This window comes from Talaromyces rugulosus, chromosome I (assembly GCF_013368755.1).
Source record: "Talaromyces rugulosus chromosome I, complete sequence".
Classification (NCBI taxonomy): domain Eukaryota; kingdom Fungi; phylum Ascomycota; class Eurotiomycetes; order Eurotiales; family Trichocomaceae; genus Talaromyces; species Talaromyces rugulosus.
In genome coordinates, this window is record NC_049561.1 from 3,296,081 (window position 1) to 3,313,661 (window position 17,581).

At 48.9% G+C, this 17,581-nt stretch overlaps 10 protein-coding genes across 10 annotated transcripts; 5 read left to right on the plus strand and 5 right to left on the minus strand.

The window, feature by feature from the left end:
* Window positions 1–13: 13 nt before the first annotated feature.
* Window positions 14–3,159, plus strand: TRUGW13939_01077 (uncharacterized protein; the record flags this gene model as incomplete). Its single annotated transcript, XM_035484281.1, has 4 exons — window positions 14–33; window positions 99–241; window positions 296–2,524; window positions 2,597–3,159. 4 exons carry the CDS (start codon window positions 14–16, stop codon window positions 3,157–3,159), a joined length of 2,955 nt encoding a protein of 984 aa, XP_035340174.1.
* Window positions 3,160–3,426: 267 nt separating this feature from the next.
* Window positions 3,427–4,098, minus strand: TRUGW13939_01078 (uncharacterized protein; the record flags this gene model as incomplete). The annotated part of the gene is made up of 2 exons (XM_035484282.1): window positions 3,427–3,800; window positions 3,858–4,098. 2 exons carry the CDS (start codon window positions 4,096–4,098, stop codon window positions 3,427–3,429), a joined length of 615 nt encoding a protein of 204 aa, XP_035340175.1.
* Window positions 4,099–5,735: 1,637 nt separating this feature from the next.
* Window positions 5,736–8,726, plus strand: TRUGW13939_01079 (uncharacterized protein; the record flags this gene model as incomplete). Its single annotated transcript, XM_035484283.1, has 8 exons — window positions 5,736–5,790; window positions 5,860–5,904; window positions 5,960–6,463; window positions 6,522–6,863; window positions 6,925–7,206; window positions 7,260–7,813; window positions 7,862–8,355; window positions 8,408–8,726. The coding sequence occupies 8 exons, from the start codon at window positions 5,736–5,738 to the stop codon at window positions 8,724–8,726; spliced, it is 2,595 nt and encodes an 864-aa protein (XP_035340176.1).
* A 578-nt stretch (window positions 8,727–9,304) lies between these two features.
* TRUGW13939_01080 (uncharacterized protein) lies at window positions 9,305–9,565 on the minus strand (the record flags this gene model as incomplete). Its single annotated transcript, XM_035484284.1, has 1 exon — window positions 9,305–9,565. One exon carries the CDS (start codon window positions 9,563–9,565, stop codon window positions 9,305–9,307), a length of 261 nt encoding a protein of 86 aa, XP_035340177.1.
* Window positions 9,566–9,887: 322 nt separating this feature from the next.
* Window positions 9,888–10,952, plus strand: TRUGW13939_01081 (uncharacterized protein; the record flags this gene model as incomplete). The annotated part of the gene is made up of 1 exon (XM_035484285.1): window positions 9,888–10,952. The coding sequence occupies one exon, from the start codon at window positions 9,888–9,890 to the stop codon at window positions 10,950–10,952; it is 1,065 nt and encodes a 354-aa protein (XP_035340178.1).
* A 142-nt stretch (window positions 10,953–11,094) lies between these two features.
* Window positions 11,095–12,070, minus strand: TRUGW13939_01082 (uncharacterized protein; the record flags this gene model as incomplete). The annotated part of the gene is made up of 2 exons (XM_035484286.1): window positions 11,095–11,442; window positions 11,501–12,070. The coding sequence occupies 2 exons, from the start codon at window positions 12,068–12,070 to the stop codon at window positions 11,095–11,097; spliced, it is 918 nt and encodes a 305-aa protein (XP_035340179.1).
* Window positions 12,071–12,490: 420 nt separating this feature from the next.
* On the plus strand, window positions 12,491–13,050 carry TRUGW13939_01083 (uncharacterized protein; the record flags this gene model as incomplete). The annotated part of the gene is made up of 4 exons (XM_035484287.1): window positions 12,491–12,706; window positions 12,770–12,828; window positions 12,883–12,947; window positions 12,998–13,050. The coding sequence occupies 4 exons, from the start codon at window positions 12,491–12,493 to the stop codon at window positions 13,048–13,050; spliced, it is 393 nt and encodes a 130-aa protein (XP_035340180.1).
* Window positions 13,051–13,125: 75 nt separating this feature from the next.
* Window positions 13,126–14,083, plus strand: TRUGW13939_01084 (uncharacterized protein; the record flags this gene model as incomplete). The annotated part of the gene is made up of 2 exons (XM_035484288.1): window positions 13,126–13,214; window positions 13,273–14,083. 2 exons carry the CDS (start codon window positions 13,126–13,128, stop codon window positions 14,081–14,083), a joined length of 900 nt encoding a protein of 299 aa, XP_035340181.1.
* A 103-nt stretch (window positions 14,084–14,186) lies between these two features.
* On the minus strand, window positions 14,187–16,030 carry TRUGW13939_01085 (uncharacterized protein; the record flags this gene model as incomplete). Its single annotated transcript, XM_035484289.1, has 3 exons — window positions 14,187–14,356; window positions 14,415–15,428; window positions 15,481–16,030. The coding sequence occupies 3 exons, from the start codon at window positions 16,028–16,030 to the stop codon at window positions 14,187–14,189; spliced, it is 1,734 nt and encodes a 577-aa protein (XP_035340182.1).
* A 442-nt stretch (window positions 16,031–16,472) lies between these two features.
* On the minus strand, window positions 16,473–17,348 carry TRUGW13939_01086 (uncharacterized protein; the record flags this gene model as incomplete). The annotated part of the gene is made up of 1 exon (XM_035484290.1): window positions 16,473–17,348. One exon carries the CDS (start codon window positions 17,346–17,348, stop codon window positions 16,473–16,475), a length of 876 nt encoding a protein of 291 aa, XP_035340183.1.
* Between the last annotated feature and the right edge of the window lie 233 nt (window positions 17,349–17,581).

Below are 17,581 nucleotides of genomic sequence, written 5' to 3' on the forward strand. Positions count from 1 at the left end.
TCACATCGTCATCATGGATGATCTTTACGACGAGTATGGCCCTCGGAGATGCCCTGAATCTGGCGTGAGAAAGTAACTAACACCCTCTTCCTTGACAGGTTTGGCAATTATATTGGCGACGGTGGATTGTCCGAGGAGGAATCGCAACATGGAGATGCGCCGGCCGCGGGCTACTTTTACGATGAATCCGACGAAGGCGAGGAGAATGAGGCTGCTGGCCAGGAGTTGATGGAGGTTGACGGTCAGTGGGAATACATGTGCGCTTCGCCGATGGGTTGCTGATTTGAAATTATAGAAGGACCGTCGAATGCGGTGGTGCTCCACGAGGACAAACAATACTATCCAAGTGCCCAGCAGGTGTACGGGCAAGATGTCGAGACCCTGGTGCAGGAAGAAGATGCTCAGCCTCTCACAGAGCCAATCATCAACCCAATCCTGGAAAAGAAATTTGCGATCCAGGAAGTAGACCTTCCACCCGTCTTCTACTCGCGAGAGTTTATGGCCGATTTGCTCAAGTTCCCGGATCAAATACGGAATGTCGCAATCGCCGGTCATCTTCACCACGGAAAGACTGCGTTCATGGACATGTTGGTCATGCAGACCCATGACTTGAACGAGCGGCTGGAAAAGCGCACGGGCAGAAAACGCGACGAACAGCTGCGGTACACCGATGTGCATCTTTTGGAGAGGCAACGAGGGCTGTCGATAAAGTCTGGTCCAATGAGTCTTGTTTTGCAGGGAACAAAAGGGAAATCCCATCTGTTCAACATCCTGGACACGCCAGGCCATGTCAACTTTGTCGACGAGGTTGCTGCGTCTTTTCGTCTAGCCGATGGTGTCGCTCTCATCGTTGATGTTGTCGAGGGAGTCCAGTCAAACACAGAGCAGATAATCAAATATGCCGTGCTGGAGGATTTGCCGTTGGTGCTAATCGTCAATAAAATGGACAGGTTAATCCTGGAACTCAAACTGCCGCCGAATGACGCTTATTTCAAACTGAAACATGTCATTGAAGAAGTCAACTCAATCATCGAGAATACCATCCCAGGAAGGGGAGAAGCCCGACGAGTGAGCCCAGAAAAGGGGAACGTTGCTTTCGCGAGCAGTTCAATGAACTGGTGTTTCACCCTGCAGTCATTTGCTCAAATGTATGCTGAGCGGTATTCAAAACTCGACACGGCAGACTTTGCGCGACGATTATGGGGCGACATCTTCTACAACCCTCGAAGCAGGAAATTCACGCGAAAGGGCGTTGAAGAAGGGGCTAAGCGAACCTTTGTGAACTTTGTCCTGGAGCCGATATATAAACTTTATTCACACACTATCAGCGAGAGCCCAGAAGACTTGAAAGAGACGTTGGCAAGTCTGAACATATCATTGAAACCCTCGCAACTCAAGGCCGATGCCAAAGTGCTGCTCAGCCTTGTATGCGAGCAGTTCTTCGGCCCTGCAACTGGGTTTGTCGACATGGTAGTCCAGCATGTACCATCTCCCGTGGAAGGAGCCTCGAAGAAGCTGGAGCGATACTACACTGGTCCATTGGATGCCAACATCGCCAAATCCATGTCCACCTGTGACCAGGAGGGTCCTTTGGTCATCCATGTCACGAAGCTATACAACAGCGTTGATGCGTCAACATTCAATGCCTTTGGTCGAGTAATGAGTGGTATTGCCCGGCCAAACCAGCAAGTCCGAGTGCTTGGAGAAGGCTATTCTCTCGACGACGAGGAAGATATGGTAATCGCCACCATCTCCGAAACGTGGATTGCCGAGTCTAGATATAACATTTCAACCGACGGAGTACCCGCCGGCAACTGGGTGCTTCTTAGCGGCGTGGACAACTCCATCATGAAAACCGCGACGCTTGTCCCACTCAAACTGGAAGAGGACGAGGACGCGTTTATTTTCAAACCAATCCGGCACATGACCGAGTCGGTCTTCAAAGTTGCAGTAGAGCCCATCAACCCCTCCGAACTTCCCAAGATGCTGGAGGGGCTTCGCAAGATTAACAAGAGCTACCCCCTGATCTCTACCAAGGTGGAAGAGTCTGGGGAGCATGTTATTCTTGGCACTGGCGAGCTCTACATGGACTGTGTGCTGCATGACCTGCGCCGGCTGTATGCCGAGATGGAACTGAAAGTTTCAGACCCAGTCACCAGGTTCTGCGAGACCGTGGTGGAGACCTCGGCCATCATGTGCTACTCCATCACACCCAACAAGAAAAACAAAGTCACCATGATCGCCGAGCCGCTCGACGACGGAATCACAGAAGACATTGAAAGCGGCCGCGTGAGCATCAAGGATCCGATCCGCAAAGTCGCCAAGTTCTTTGAAGAAAACTACGATTGGGACAAGTTGGCAGCGAGGAGCATTTGGGCCTTCGGGCCTGATGAGACCGGACCAAATATTCTGCAGGACGACACGCTGCCTTCGCAAGTGGACAAGAAGCTACTTGGCACGGTGCGTGATTCTATTGTTCAAGGGTTTAGCTGGGGCACGAGGGAAGGGCCTTTGTGTGAAGAACGTAAGTTTATTCTCTCATCCTTTTCTCTTTTATTTCTCAAAAGATATATTGTATCTAAACTAACTATCGCAGCCATTCGAAATGTCAAGTTCAAAGTCACGGATGTTTCGCTTGCCGACCAGGCTATCTACCGCGGTGGCGGACAAATCATCCCAACTACCCGTCGTGCAGTGTACTCGTCATTCCTCATGGCATCTCCTCGCCTGATGGAGCCGATATATTCATGCGAAATGCTCGGCCCAGCTGACGCCGTAGCGTCAGTGTACACCGTCCTCTCGCGCCGTCGAGGCCATGTACTCTCTGACGGACCAGTCGCGGGCACGCCGCTGTACTCTGTTCGCGGTCTGATCCCCGTAATCGACTCGTTCGGTTTCGAAACAGATCTCCGAATCCATACCCAGGGTCAGGCCACTGTCAGCTTGGTCTTTGACAAATGGAGCGTGGTGCCAGGTGACCCGCTCGACCGCGATGTCAAGCTCAAGTCGCTGGAAATGGCGAATGCGCAGGCTACGGCTCGAGACTTTGTGCTCAAGACTCGAAGGCGGAAGGGATTGGCCGAGGATGTGACGGTCAGTAAATTCCTGGAGCCGGAATTATGGAAAGGTCTCAAAGAAAGCGGAGTCCTCGAGGGATAAACTTTTCGTTATTGCTTCTTTTCCCAATTTTTTTTCTTTTCTTCATTTCAATCAGGCCATTCGGGTTGCAAGCCTCGTTCGGTTCTTGTAATAATAGCATGTCAAAATAATGATAGCGGTCGTTGGTGGAGTACTGGTTGAAAGTATTTTTTTTCCCAGGCTGTTCGACAAGCGCAGGACAAAGAAAAAAAGTTTTCTAGAATAATACAACGATTTTGTAGAACATAACGGCATTATAATTGAGTTAGTGGTCAGCCAATAATAATCCTATTGGCAATCTTCCAGCATCTTGCCAATCAACCCCATTAGGGTTCCATTTTCTAGCGCTGCAGCGACGCGCTCCTTGTCGGCCAACTGCTTGTTCACCTCGTCGGCAGTGCTGTGGGTTCCCTCTTTGATTCGCACATCGACGCGAAAGCGAGGCGGCAACGACTGCTCCAGCCGGACACGGACACCAAGACCGATTACCGTGGCGAGACTGCAGTGCGTTATCGTGGGGGTAATCAGGACCGTTACTGTTCGAAGAGGAGAATCGGGGGCATCGGGCAGAGAATGAGTGATTGCAATATCGGGCAGAGAGACCACGGCGAGGGATCCCAGGGAGATGGGATGCTCTGGGTCTGATATCGTTGAGATGAGATCTACATTGACGGGGTTTAGCGAATGTTATCTTGGTGAAAAAGAATTCTATTTCTTACCGAATATTTCCTGCTCGTCGATGGGCTCTTCTAGTAGATTGCCGTCTTCGTTTTCGGTATCAGAGGTATCGTAGGAATCGATTGCAAACGGGTCTTTCAGGTCAGTGACAGTCAGGTTGCTACTGAAGATAGTGCCGTCAAGCGCATGCTCAGAGTCTTTCTTCGCGGCGACTTTTTGCCGCGTGGGAAGGTCGGCGGCACTGAGGATGGTCGGGTTCTCGTTTTGCATTTCCGAAGCCATGGTGATGGGCGTGAGTGGCGAGTCGCTAGATGATTATTGTGAAGCGACTATAGGGTGTGATATTAGTATGGTAGCAGTGAGATTTGCCATGACAAAATATCCGTGTAGAGGGGCAGCGGCGGGGCGACTTAGTAATGGCCGGCTTTAGACTTTTAGTAAGCCCCGTTCCGGGCTTCCTATTTCCTTCACTGCTGCTAGGCAGTGCAAGCTGAGCCTAGTTCAGGACATTACGATGATCATGCCAGTTGCACTGACTCGGCCAACTTAATACTCGCTAGTGGCTTGTGGAGCAGTCTGTATGGCTGGCTGGCGCTGGCAGATCCCGGATCACTATGCAGGCTGCGGACTGTTGACTGGCTTTGTTGGCTGACTGCAAGTTTTACTCTCCGAGCTCGTTGGCATTCGTAGAACCATAGGGCTAGGCTGCGTGTTTCAACTTTCTGTCGACCACTCGTAGGATTTCTGTACTCCGTACTTGTACTCTGCCCACCTCCAGTGATGACCGCGGTGGAGAACACACCACACACCCGGAGGATCATGGATATCGATGATCGCCGTAGTTGGTCCAACTTCCCACAGCCTCAGCTCTGTATATTATTAAGTCTGTACTGTAGTGACACCACAGCCTTTGATGTATGTACGGGCGCGCGTGGTGCAGATCGCGATTGTGACGGGACGATATCCCGCCCATGCCACATTGGCAATGGATCTGATTGTGCCATGGTGCGGTTTTCGGCGTCAAGCGTGCTAGAGATGCAGTGCGACCAGAGCTGTGGGCGGACGAGTGGAGAGGGAGAAGATCTGCTGGACCCTCAGGCTCAGACATGTGGTGCGAGCGTGGTTAAGTTGTTTGCCGCTTTCGCCTGAAGCCGCCGTGGGCTCTCGCACCTTCCCCCCCACTTGCCTCTGCCCGTGCGCCTGCCTCTCTCAAGTTCCTCGACGTCTCTCGACAACCTGCAGACGCAACAACAGCCCAGTCAGTCTCTTGCGGCCCTGCAGACCACTTGGTTCTTTTTCTTCCCTGCTGGGCATACGAGGGAAATTATCCCCTCCTCCTGGTTTCAGGTTTTCCCTCGCGCCAGGTCATTGGCCCAATTCGCTCTTCCCGGCGCTTGCAAGTCGCTTTCGCCGCGCGCCGTCGGTCTTTGGTCGAACAGGCTTGCGTTGCGCTCTACAATAACGCATCGCTTTGCCCCAGACGAGCTGGCTCTTGGACATAACACAGAGCCTTGTGATACAGAAACACTCCTTCCACGCGCTACCACGAATGCGAGCCCGAAATAACCTGTGTCGCAAGCCGGTTTTGTTGCAGCGCACTTTCTCTTACCCGGCCGACTGATCTTGCTAGGACGTGATTGCTTGTCCCTCGGATCCGTCGTCCTTTGGGTTTCGCAACTGTACAAAAGGCATTCGGAAAGGACCACAGGGTTCAAATCATATATCGCATAGATCGTACTCGGTCGCCTCGGGGCCTGATTCGCTGTGATTGATAATCAGCATACTGTATGATCGTTGTGCGATTTCATTTTGCGACATAATATACCACCGGGGTACAGGGCCAGCCTCGCACACGCTCGCGACCTGGTCCGTACTTCCATCTTCACACGTCTTGTATTGGATTGATTGTACCATTCGCCATGCAAGGATACACCTTCACCCCGCCTTCCGGGCCTCCGCGGGAGGGCCACAGAAGTGAGTTTCTTTCATATATATATATATATATATATATATAACCCGCCGCGCAAGACTGACTTGTAACAGACTATGTATTTGTTGACGAACACAACCGGCACAAGCGGCTCAAAGGTATGCCCGGCGTTGAAATCTTTCTGTCTGTATCGATACTCATATTATCTCCCAGTGATGCGCGCGTGCAACGGCTGCCGGAAACGAAAAATTAAATGTGACGCCGCGACAACCAACACATGGCCCTGTTCGGCGTGCTTGAGGCTCAAGTTGGTTTGCGTGCCTCCAACGATCCACCAAGATGGAGACCAAGCAGACCTGGGGCTAGGCTCCGAGGCAGACTTGGCTGGCTATCCGGATCCTCCACCGCACCCAGAGATGCTGCAGCACGGGATGGTCCAGCCTAATATGATGGGTGGCCATCCGCAAATGCAAGAACAAATGGCCTCGTACGGGGCATACTCTTCATATGTTCCACAGAACGGCGGCTTGTATGTAGAAGCCCAACCGCCTCAAATTGCCGTTACCCACCATCCTTTCCAGGATGGCTTCTTTGAAAGCGTCCACCCGCAGCCTCTTGCCACTGCAGATAGCGGTGTCTTCATCGATCCAGAGCAATCAAACCCCGGAGACCTGAGCGACGCTCTCGGTGAGCTAAAAATCGACGAGACTGGGATTGGTAATATCTAAAACCGTACACCTAAACTACTACTGTCTCTTACTAACTGCACTTTCAGCACCCTACATTCGACAGCAAAGAAAGGGTCCTGCTGAACCCGAAGCCCCTGTTCAAGAAGAAGGGGATGATGAGCTCCCTCCGCTTAAAACAGGTGCTGGGTCGACTATACGAATCCCTCCGGAGTTGATGCCCTCAAACGAGGAAGTTGTGAGGTATTTTAAAATATTCTTCTCCGATATCCATCCCTACGTTCCTGTGGTGCACCGTGTGCACATGTATCAACAATGGCGTAATGATCGCTCTTCAATCTCCCCGTTACTATTGGAAGCTTTATTTGCCTGCGCTGGCCGGATGTCCGATGATCCAGCGGAAGGAGCTCAATGGCTCGCACTTGCAAATCGTGAGTCTTGTTCCAATATTCTCTCAACTAGATGTTGAAGTCTAATTAAATCATTGTCTAGGGCACGAATCCAGCTTTATGGATGTCCCGCGGCTGAGCACCATTCAAGCATTGCTCTTGCTGCTGAAAGCGCGGGAATCAAATCCCAAGAAAGGGTACTATTATCGGTCCTGGCAAACTGTGAAGACGGCTATTTCCATGGCTAAAGACCTTGAAATCCACGAGCACTATAGCGATCACCAAGAAGGAATTCCCTGCGGCCTTGAACCTATTGAATGTCTCATCCAAACGAGAATCTGGCAGACTCTTTTAGTTGTGGAAGTAATGGTTGGAGGCCCCCAAGGTTTGTGGAACTCTTTCTGCTGATCATTTCAGTTTCTAATTCCTTTTACCTAGGCCGATCAGATTATGAAGTAGACCCCGACACAGTCGATATGCGACCAAAGCTGGACGTTGCCCACTTGGATCAATTTGAAGTGGATCGTTCTCGACAATACTCGTTCTTTGTCAAAAACGCATATCATATTCGCGTCTACACAGAACTTTACCACAAGATCAAGAAGCAGAAGGATTGGGCGGCCGATCCGCGGTTCACTCAAAGCAACCCCCTGTTCGCTGAATGGTACCAAAGTTTGCCTCAAGACCTTCAGGTTACCTATCCCGAAGATGGATCACCGCCATGGTTGCCGTCGCATTTTGTGGGAAATATGCATAGTCATTACCATCTGGCTATCATCATGCTTCACCGGCCACAGTTACTGGCGTCCCAAACTTTCGCAGCTGGAGGCGGCTGGAGAACACACATGAGCTTGTGTTACTCCTCTGCAAAGTGTTTGTGTCGCTTGCAGGAAGCTATTATTTCTCGTTTTGGGCTACAGGCACTGCGATTTATGCAGCGAGGCATCAACTTCACCGTTTATGCTATTCTGACATGCACTATGCTTCACTTGGTAGGTTCATTTGGTAACTGCATGGGAGTTCCCAGCTTACGCCTTTAGGTTGCGATTACATCTCCTGACCCGGAATTCCACACCGACGCACGGGATTTCTTTACTCGACATATGCGCATTCTAGAGCAACTTTCTACAACTTGGCCACTTCCTGAGATCAAGGCTCAAATAGACACGCTAAGGCTGGCCTTTTCTGCTGATACGAGTCGCGCGTTCGAGCTTAAACCAACTTTTCCATATGGCAGTCCATCCGAGGGATACCAACCCAGTCCTCCAGCACTAGGAGAGGCGCAGTATACCCAGTTTAGCCAGACCCAAGGTGGGAGCCCTCACCGATTGGTCTATAATGTCCACCCGATAACACCGCCAATTTCAACAGGTGCCGAGGATTCGAAGCCCGAATCTCCTCAATTGGCTAATATGGGCATGCTACAACATCACCACCACCACCACCACCACCATCATCATCCAGGAGCAACGAATCAAGGCTTGGGGGTTCCATTGGTAGACGAGAACGCCTGGGACCCTACTCGAATCATGACGTAAGATAAACGCCCGATGTATTTCTATTTATATACTAACATTTGTCTACAGTTCGTGGGATTTAGCCTTCAATCCTCCCAGTGTTGCTTCTACCTCACCACACACGGCGTACACTAACCCAAGCCCAACCATGGCCGAGACTGTTACGACCCAATATCCAATGCAATACCACGACAAGATGGTTCCCATGGACCCCCAACAACACGCGGTACCTCAACAACAACAGCCGTACAACCCCCAGCCTATGATGACAGCACGAGACTGGCAGCAAAACGTGGCGAGCGTTTTTGATCCGCATGGGGTGAAGCGTAGACTTCACCACCTCTCTACGGATCTTTCAAACAACAACGCTGTTAAACGAGCAAGATAGCTCAATACATTACCAACACCTTGTATATGAAAAAAAAAAAAGCTTTTCCACTGAATGAAGCATTTACGGAAATGGCGTACGATTGCATTATTTAGCGAAGGAAACGGGAGGGTTGTTTATTTGAATTTTGAAATTTGAAATTTTTTCATTTCATTTGATTTCTTTGGAACCTGATCCAAGATTTGTTCAAACTGTGCCTTGATATCTGCTTTGGAAGTGGAAATGCGGCATGTACACTAAGTGTATATTTTGGATATATGTTGAATTGATACCCATGGGGCGACAGACGGTGTAAAATATCACGATTGTCGAATATTTGCTTTCAATGTTTCAACAATTTTTCAATTCTTCAATGTTTGTTGGGTCGAGATTTGGCCTCTTGTATATGAAAACCGGCCGAAGATGTGAAAGCCGAGCGGGCCTTGTAGAAAGGTTGTTTTGTTTTCAGCATGTATCTGTAGGAATTATGATTGCAAAACTTTTGCGTTGACCCATTGGCTCTCTAGCAGGATTCGTGAAATTGGTTTGAAATGCATAATGAAATGATCGATATGCGAAATAGCCACGGCTCTTCTCTCTCATGTTCGCCGACTCACACCAATTCGTTCGTCTCGAGTCCGCACAATCTTCGCCTTATCGCCTGGAAGTGGCTTCAGCTCATCATTCGGATCGTAATTCTTGCCCGTAAACGCCGATGACTCGGATTCGGCGGACTGATTGTTGGCGGCGGCTGCTTGTTTTGCCTGGTCTATGATGGTTTGCTGGCGTAGGCGTTCTTCTTCAAAGGAGATCAGGTCTTCGGGGGTGATTGTTATGGCGGTGGGTTTTCGGCGGAGCATTTTGGGTGTGTTGTCTTGGAGTTTTGGACCAATATGCTAGAGCAAGTGCCAGAGTCAAGTTGGCGAGAGGAGTAAATAATATTGAATGTTTCAATGATGGCGGGAATGCACGTGACCACTAACCAGCGGTTAGACATTTTCGGGGTTGCCGACCTAAATTTCCGGTTTGCCTACCTCCCTTCATTGCAAGGCACGGCCATGACAAGCCTGCTCGCAGCTTCTGGGTTCATCAGGTCAGTGAAACCACTAAATTTCCTAATTCTATTGCATTATATCTAATTGAAAACCATGGTTATTAGTTTCGTGCAGTAGTTGATACACAATGGCTCCCACGGGACACCTTCTACCTCTCCGGACTGCGCGTCCGCAGACGTGCATGAAAGCTTTCAATGCATCTGCGCCGTTGCGTCGCTCTTTTGCAACAGGTCCTTCGGATGGCCAGCCTCCGCAGAGACCTAGCTCGACCACGCCGAATCGGCCACAACGGGAACAACAGCAGCAACAATTCCGTCCCCGTCCGGTAGATGCCAGATCGCTCGCAGCTCCTCGCAGTGGAGATGGCCAAGTCAAAATTCTACGGACACCTAACCTGCGACTCAGAGGTGCGCAATTCGGAAAAAACGGCAGGCCTCCGGGAGGACCGCCGGGAGCTGGGGGGTTTAGACGGTCTGGCTACAACAATAACAACAACTTCAACAATAACAACAACAAAGGCGGCAATAAAGGTCGCGGAGGAAAAAAGCCGCGTGATAAAAATGCTCGAAAACGCCAACAAGGAGAGGAAGCCGGTGAAGATGTCAGGGCCGCAGAGATTGAGGAGATTTTCAACGAACAAAAGGCAAAGGAGCTGCAGGTTGCTACTCGCTACACACCTGTGCAATACGACGTCTCCAAACTGCAGGAGACCTGGCCATCTCTGCCAATCGGAACAACGGCGCAAGCCGGGTCTGTTTTGGAGAAATTGAACTTTTTGAGTCGCCGATTTCCCAATGGATACGAGCCACCTCACGAGCTTGCCAAACGGCTATTCGACGGCGAGCGTGTCATTTTCCGCAGTGACGAGGAGAAAAAGGCAGCGATTGAAGAATTCAATAAACTTGCTCATAAGCGAGCTGATAGGCTCACTCAACGCAAGGGCGAAGTGGTTGAACCTGAAGCCGCCGGATTTACTTCTACCAGCAAAGAAGACCAGAGCGCCTTTGTCGGCCAGTTGGTTCAAGGAAAGTATGCGACACAGCAGAACCAAAGCAACCCTGTGTTGGGGGAGATTGAGAGACAGCTTTTCAACAACGAGACTTATCGTACTGCCGGAAAACAGTCTGGGTTTATGGCGAAGATGGAGTCGCTGATTGCTTCGGCACAGCCTGCGAAACGAATAGCGAAATAGATGGATGGGCTACCAAGTTCTTTTTTTGTTTGTTTCATATGTCACCATGTATTAAATCACTTTTCTGTACTATACATATACTTCGGAATTCTTTTGTTTCAAGTGTACAATGTCGAACCAATTCAAGTAGACAATTCAGTTATCAAGCCTGCTCAAGACCCTTCCTCGCAGTCTCAAACACATCCTTGATATCCTTCTGAGCCTTTTCGACAACCTTTTCCATTTGATCATGGGCCTTGCGGACATCGTCTGGACGCGCCTCTTTTTTCTTTTGCATGTCTTGCAATCGTTTGTGTATACTGGCGCGCGAATTCTTCACGGAATTGGCTGCCTTTTCCATAGCTGTCTTGCCCGTTTTCACTGCCTGGTCTCGAGATTCCTTTGTAGGCGGAGGGATGGGCACGTTCAATTGCAGAGCATTGTGTGCGTCGGGCTGCGGCGTTAATGACAGGTTGGAGGCGATGATTGCTGAGTTGACTGACTTGACGAGCTGCAACGGGGTTAGTATTCGACAGGAAAAATATGGATATAATAAATATGTCGCTCACCTCTTCATCGCCCACGATTATCGCAACAGATCGTCCGCCCTTGGGTACCACCTGCGCCAGCTCCCCAAGCTTGACCGTCTCATTACTGTTCTTATCCACGCTGACGCGAAGATTCTCGATAACTTCTGGGTTCAGTCGCCCGCCCGACCGCAATTTTTGTAAATCATCCTTTAATCGCGCAAGAGCATCTGAGATTCCGTCGTGCAGTTGCGTCAGATCAAAAGGGTCGGGTGCCACCGCAGAAGAAGAATCGCTTCCTGCGCCACCGCTATTCTTTGCGTCTGGTTCGGCGGCGGCTTCGTCGTTCTTTTGTTTGTTTTTGTCTTTCTTTTTGCTGAGCGATGCGGAGGAGGAGAATTGTTGTTGGCACTGCGTCGCTGGCTTGGGGATAGTAGTAATAATGATCCGGGGAGGATTCGTTGCGCGGGTGTGAAAGAAGGCAGGCAACGACGACGGCGCAATGGAGCTTGCGCGAATAAATCGAGAGGTCGGAGAGATTGTGTTTATTGAGAGCGCGGATTTGCGGATGATTCTGGTAAGAGATCCATGGTGCATGGCATGGGCTGACATTTTGAGAGCTGTTAGAAGGGTGGATGGAGGTGGAAAGATGAATTATTTTTATACGTCGACAGCTAAAGTATGAGGGATTCCTCCGGTGACGACGTTGGTTGAAGTCCTAGTGCGTCAATTACAATTATTATTATTATTAATAATATTTTTTTTTAAAAATATATATAGTAATTAATTACATAGATAGTATTAAATTATGTAACGACAAAAAGTGTTGTAGTTGTAGTAAGACAGTACGGTGTCTTAGTCTTTGATCGCACCAACCGAACTTAGTAACATGTTTTCGATCCTGCCTTTTTCTCTTTTCATTCAACATTCGCCCTGTCGCGATCTCAACTCGACACCACAACCTCGCTGGCAGCAATAAAACCATATCCCATTTCTACCTCTCTCGAATAAAGCTGCAGCAGCATTTCCAACATGGCCGAAACCAGCGCAAAAAAAAAACAGGCCAACAAAGACCGCAACGCAGCAACAGCACCTCCAAAACCCGCTGCGATCCACGAACTCTTCGCCAATAGCGAAGATCTTCAGAGCTGCAGCTGGCCACAGCTCATGGAAATGTTTTCAGGCGCGCTCAGAGAGCACGAGCAACTCGATCATGATCTGCAAGGGCAGGCTGCCGACTTGCTCAAGGTGCGGAATTGTTGTTGATGCGGTCAAAGGATTGACAATGAGCTGATTGATGGGCTGCTTCAGGTTTTTGTTACGTGGTCCGAGGTGACTATTTCTCGGGATGAGGATCGTTCGTTCAAGAGGTATGTGTCTTTAATTATTTTTATTCTCTTTATGGAATTAGCTGACCTTGCTAGATTCCAGACTCGCATGCAATATGTACAAAACACCGAACAGGAACTAGCAGAGAAGAAAAAGCATTGTAAGACACCCGCATTTACCCTCTCCGAATGCGTATTTTGACAGTCATAGATGCAAATGTCGTCAAGGCCTTTGAGAGCGCATTAGCTCTCTTGAACAAGTGAAGCTTGTGTGGGGCAGAATGCGGGACTTGATCGATTCCTCTCCAACATCAACCTCTCGACAATCTCAACATCATCATGGCCGATGATGCAGCTGCAGCAGACGAGCGCCTCTTGCAAAGGCTGAATGCGCTCAAGCCGTCGACAGTGCGGCTTCAACGTGAGAGGTATATAGACCACGTGCTACGCTCGTTGCAAACCTGTCGTCTGATACACAGCGCCCAGGAAACCGCTCGACTTTGATACTCAGTCCCCAGGGCTATTCACGTCACCTGGTGTTGATCCCTCATTGTACGGAAGCCTTGACGGCGCTTCGGGAAATTATACAGAAGAAGAAGAAGGGATAACTCCTGAGACGCTTTTTGATGGCGATGCTATTGATGATCTCATTGCCAGCCTCGACCAGCCGCACGATTTGACGCTCCAACCGTCAAATGATGGTGCTGATGATCAGGTCCGGAGTCTTTTGACTGACGCAAATGAATTTGTCAAAGATACGGGTGGAAATGGGTTTACAAAAGATGTTTCTCACCATGAAACTAAAATCCAGAAGGATGATTGTATAAAACTTCCCACACAGAATGACGACGACAACTCCTCAAGCGACGAGGAAAAAGACGAGGCTGAAGCAGCGAGATACTTAGAAAGCATTTTGGATGAGCTCAATGTACAACATCTCAGCAATCCGCAAAAACAGGATCTTCCCATCCAAGAGCCAGAACCACACAGTCCCGACAACAACAATAACAAAGACGACCAGGATGTCGACGACGCACTGGCACAGAAATTCGCTGCTCTCTCTCTCCCATCTGTTCCAGCAGACTTGCCCGGAACCAAAAAAGATCGCGCGGAAGAGAGAAGAATACAGACAGAGTTTTGCTGTGTCTGCTATGATACCGCGACAACAAAGTGCCTAGATTGTGAAGGAAACCAATTCTTTTGCGCTCGCTGCTGGAAAGAAATGCATATTGGTGAGGAGACAGTCTGGGCTGATCAACCACATAAAAGTGTCAAATATGAACCGTCGTCCAATTGATGACTTTTGACTTTTACTAAATCTTCATATCTCATTACACTCAAGCAGGGAAGAAGAAAATTAGATACCATTCTCAATATTTTGATTAACTAAACACATAGTCTTAAGCCCCAGAACTTTCATCCCCTGCAGCCTGCCAATCTCTATTAACTTGCCGCGCTGATGTCGCCAGCAAGCTTTCTTCCTCGGCCTCTTCGGCGTCTTCGTCAAGCTGGCGCTCATTTAATTTCGGTGTGCGAACCAGTGCAATCACAGCAACCACCAAGTAAAGACCTAAACCGTCACTAGTCAGTCGATATGTCTTGAAGTCGAGAAAATGTCTGATTCTTACCTAGAAACACAAACTGGGCCCAGAAAAACACAACACCAAAAAACGGGAAATTCAAGGTCACACGGTTCAAGAACGTACTGACGACGCTAGGTGTGCATATAGCCTTGGCAGCTGGATTGTCAGCAATCTCGGAGCAGGCCTTGATAAGATCTTTATCGTGTGAACAGTCCGGCTGTGCAGTCAAATACGACGTCGCAGGCTGCTTGTCGCAAAACGTCTGGGGACCAAAAGTTGCGTACTGCGGGGCTACAATCATCGCGATGGAGTAGTTTAGAGCCAGTGTGATCATTGTTAGCATTGCAGTTGCCAGGAGCAGCGCCTGCGGCGAAGTATGGGCCTTGCGAATCTGGAAGATCTTGATCCAAAAGACTCGGATTCCAACGGCTGCGATGCCGACAACAGAGCCGGTGAAGAAGAGCAGCACGAGGAATGTAAATAGCGCGTAGTCGACCGGAAAGACCTTTGCGGCGCGGACAAAGGCCCAATTCGCGGGGTTGAAGAGATTGATATGCCCTAAGATGTAGCCGCAGCTGCGTTTGCAAACCGAGTTGCTGGCCTTGTCTATTGCCGTGAGAAGCATCGAAACCCAGACAACGAGGGTGGTGAGCAAGAGCAAAACGCCGCTGATGCGTTTGAATGGGCGCAAGGCTGCCCCGGCTTTGTGCCAGGCTCGTACGAACCAAGTTTGCCTCGCGTCTTCGGTTTCCTCGATGAGTCGCTGCCTTCGGATAAGGGTTCTTTCCTCTCGCACCAAGACATCTAGCTCTCTACGGTCTTTGGAAGAGAGCTGGTCTGGATCGCCGCCACATCGGGCGTCTAATTGACGTTGGCGTTCGCGGTTGGCTTCGAGTCGCGAAGAAGCACTGGACCCCATGCCCGGACTCAGGATGGATGGCGCAGTCTTGATCAAAGAGACGTGGAACAATGCCATCCCGGTCGATGTGTAGATGACATACAGAAACGTCCCAATCGTGATTAAAAATCCAAGTGCGAATGCAAGCGTTCTTTCTCCATCTATACTTTTTTTAGTATGGTCTGGGATTTAATACAAACAAGAAATACTCACGGTTCTCCATCAGTAATCTGCGGAAGTATTCGAGATCTCGCTCCGACCCAGACGATGTGGGCACAAAAAGGCCAATAAGGAACAAAAGGATTGCAAATACCAAGAACCCTATTGTATATTTGAAAGCAGCCCAGATGCGCTTGCCGGGCGTTTGTTCGCCCTCTTGTGTGGCAACCTCGTCATATTCCTCGTACCAGAAATAGGCAAATGGAATCACTAGTAAGCAAAGAACCGTATCTAGGCCATAGAGCAGATAATACACTGCCTTGAGCGAGGTGAGTATATTATCCACTGCTTCTTGAGAAGCCCAGCTCTTGCGTTGACCGAGTTTAGATGAGTTTGTCGATGAGACGAGAGCGACATCCACCGGTTGCAGGAGAACAGTGGCGAGGAGAGACGTGATGGTAATGATACAGACGAATACTACAAAGCGCGAGCTCTCTCTAGGAGACTTGTAAATGTAGATAAAAATTGATGCCACTCCAAGCAAGATTGCAATCACGACGGCATACACGATCCATATCAGGGAGGATAGTAGCACGCCCGCCATGCCTGTTACTAGCTCGAACAAGGGCCTAACAAAAGCGGAATATCGGCTTGATGTTTATCAACTCATGAATGATGTTGAAGGAAACCATCAATGCGACCAGCGAAACCTGTTAAACCGATGATTCGGAGTCTCAGAGCTGGTGTGTTTTGTTCATGTTCGCGACGGCGATGGAGTTTGATGTTAGAAGTGGAGCGGGCCGATTACGTAGGTACGGCGGGCTACAGCTGCACGCTGCCAATCTCCCGTCGTATTATTAGCAGCGACATCACTAGTGACGGAGTCGGAGATTAGATTTAGTAGAGTCAATATACTTGATGTATTTATTCAATCTATTTTTCAATCCAAGTAGGCTATTATCTGGTAGTTGTACTTATTACTAAGAAGAAACCGGTGTTTCTATTATACGAATTAATATTCATTGATACTTCATGTATTGCTTGTATTAGTTTCCATCAGCTCGCTCTTGGAGAATCTTCAATGCTCTGTCGTTCAAATTGTCGTTCAAATGGGGGTATCTAGATAAAGACCAATAATCCAGCCAAAATTCACGAGCAGAACTGTAATCGGGCATGTATTTTTGCAGCAAAGTTTTCCACTCTTTATCTTCTTCACCTAAGCCAATACCAGCAGAAGTAAACTCCCACCAAACAGGAAAATAGCCGGAAGATTCCCAGTCGATTATTCCAGTAAGATGCCCGTCTTCAATCATAACGTTCACGTTTGTTAAGTCACAATGCGTGAATGTATAAGGCGCAGCAGCTGGCATGCGTTCCCGAAGTCGTCGTCGAGCGTCTTCTGGGACTTTGCTCAATGCTTCCTCCATGTCAGCCCAGAGTTCATCATCCGATAAAAATGGGCCATGTGGAAGTCCATATCCGATTGGGAAAAGAAATGCAGAATAAATCGGTTGATCTTGAAGACTCTGCATCTTCGGGGAGCACAATTTGCGAAGTTGATTCAAATATTCAGCTGTTTCTTTCGCAACGCGTTCCTTCTCTTCCAACGACATACTCGACCAAAGAGTGTTAAGAGGCTGCCCACGTATGCGTTTCATCAATATGAATTGACGCCCATCTTCTACCCAGTCTTCAACCAAGTGAGGTACAGGAATAGAAGACTCGTTTTCGATGAATCGCAGATTCAAAGCATCGAAGTTTGGAGGTGCACTGGATCGCTCTTTCAAAATCAAGTTGGACCCTAGAGACCAAACTCCACGATCACTCACTCCATAAATGATCTTTACGTGGCTTTCGTAGCGACAACCGTCTTGACGTTCAGGAGTCCAGCTACAAGCAGAGCAAGGCTTTATATGTTCCATGTCAACGAAGAGCAGTTGATCACAAGAAGTGCGGTATTTAATGTTTGATGTATATGATAATATCATAGAAGAAACTTTCCTGAAGCAATCAATAATGTTGGCCTGAGAACTTGCTGCTCTGTGACACCAACAGTATGCCACTAGCTACTTGTGGCTTAGATTGGAATTACAAAATGAGATAAGTCAACCGTGCAACATAGTTATAATAATGTACGTAAAGTCATGGTAGTAGT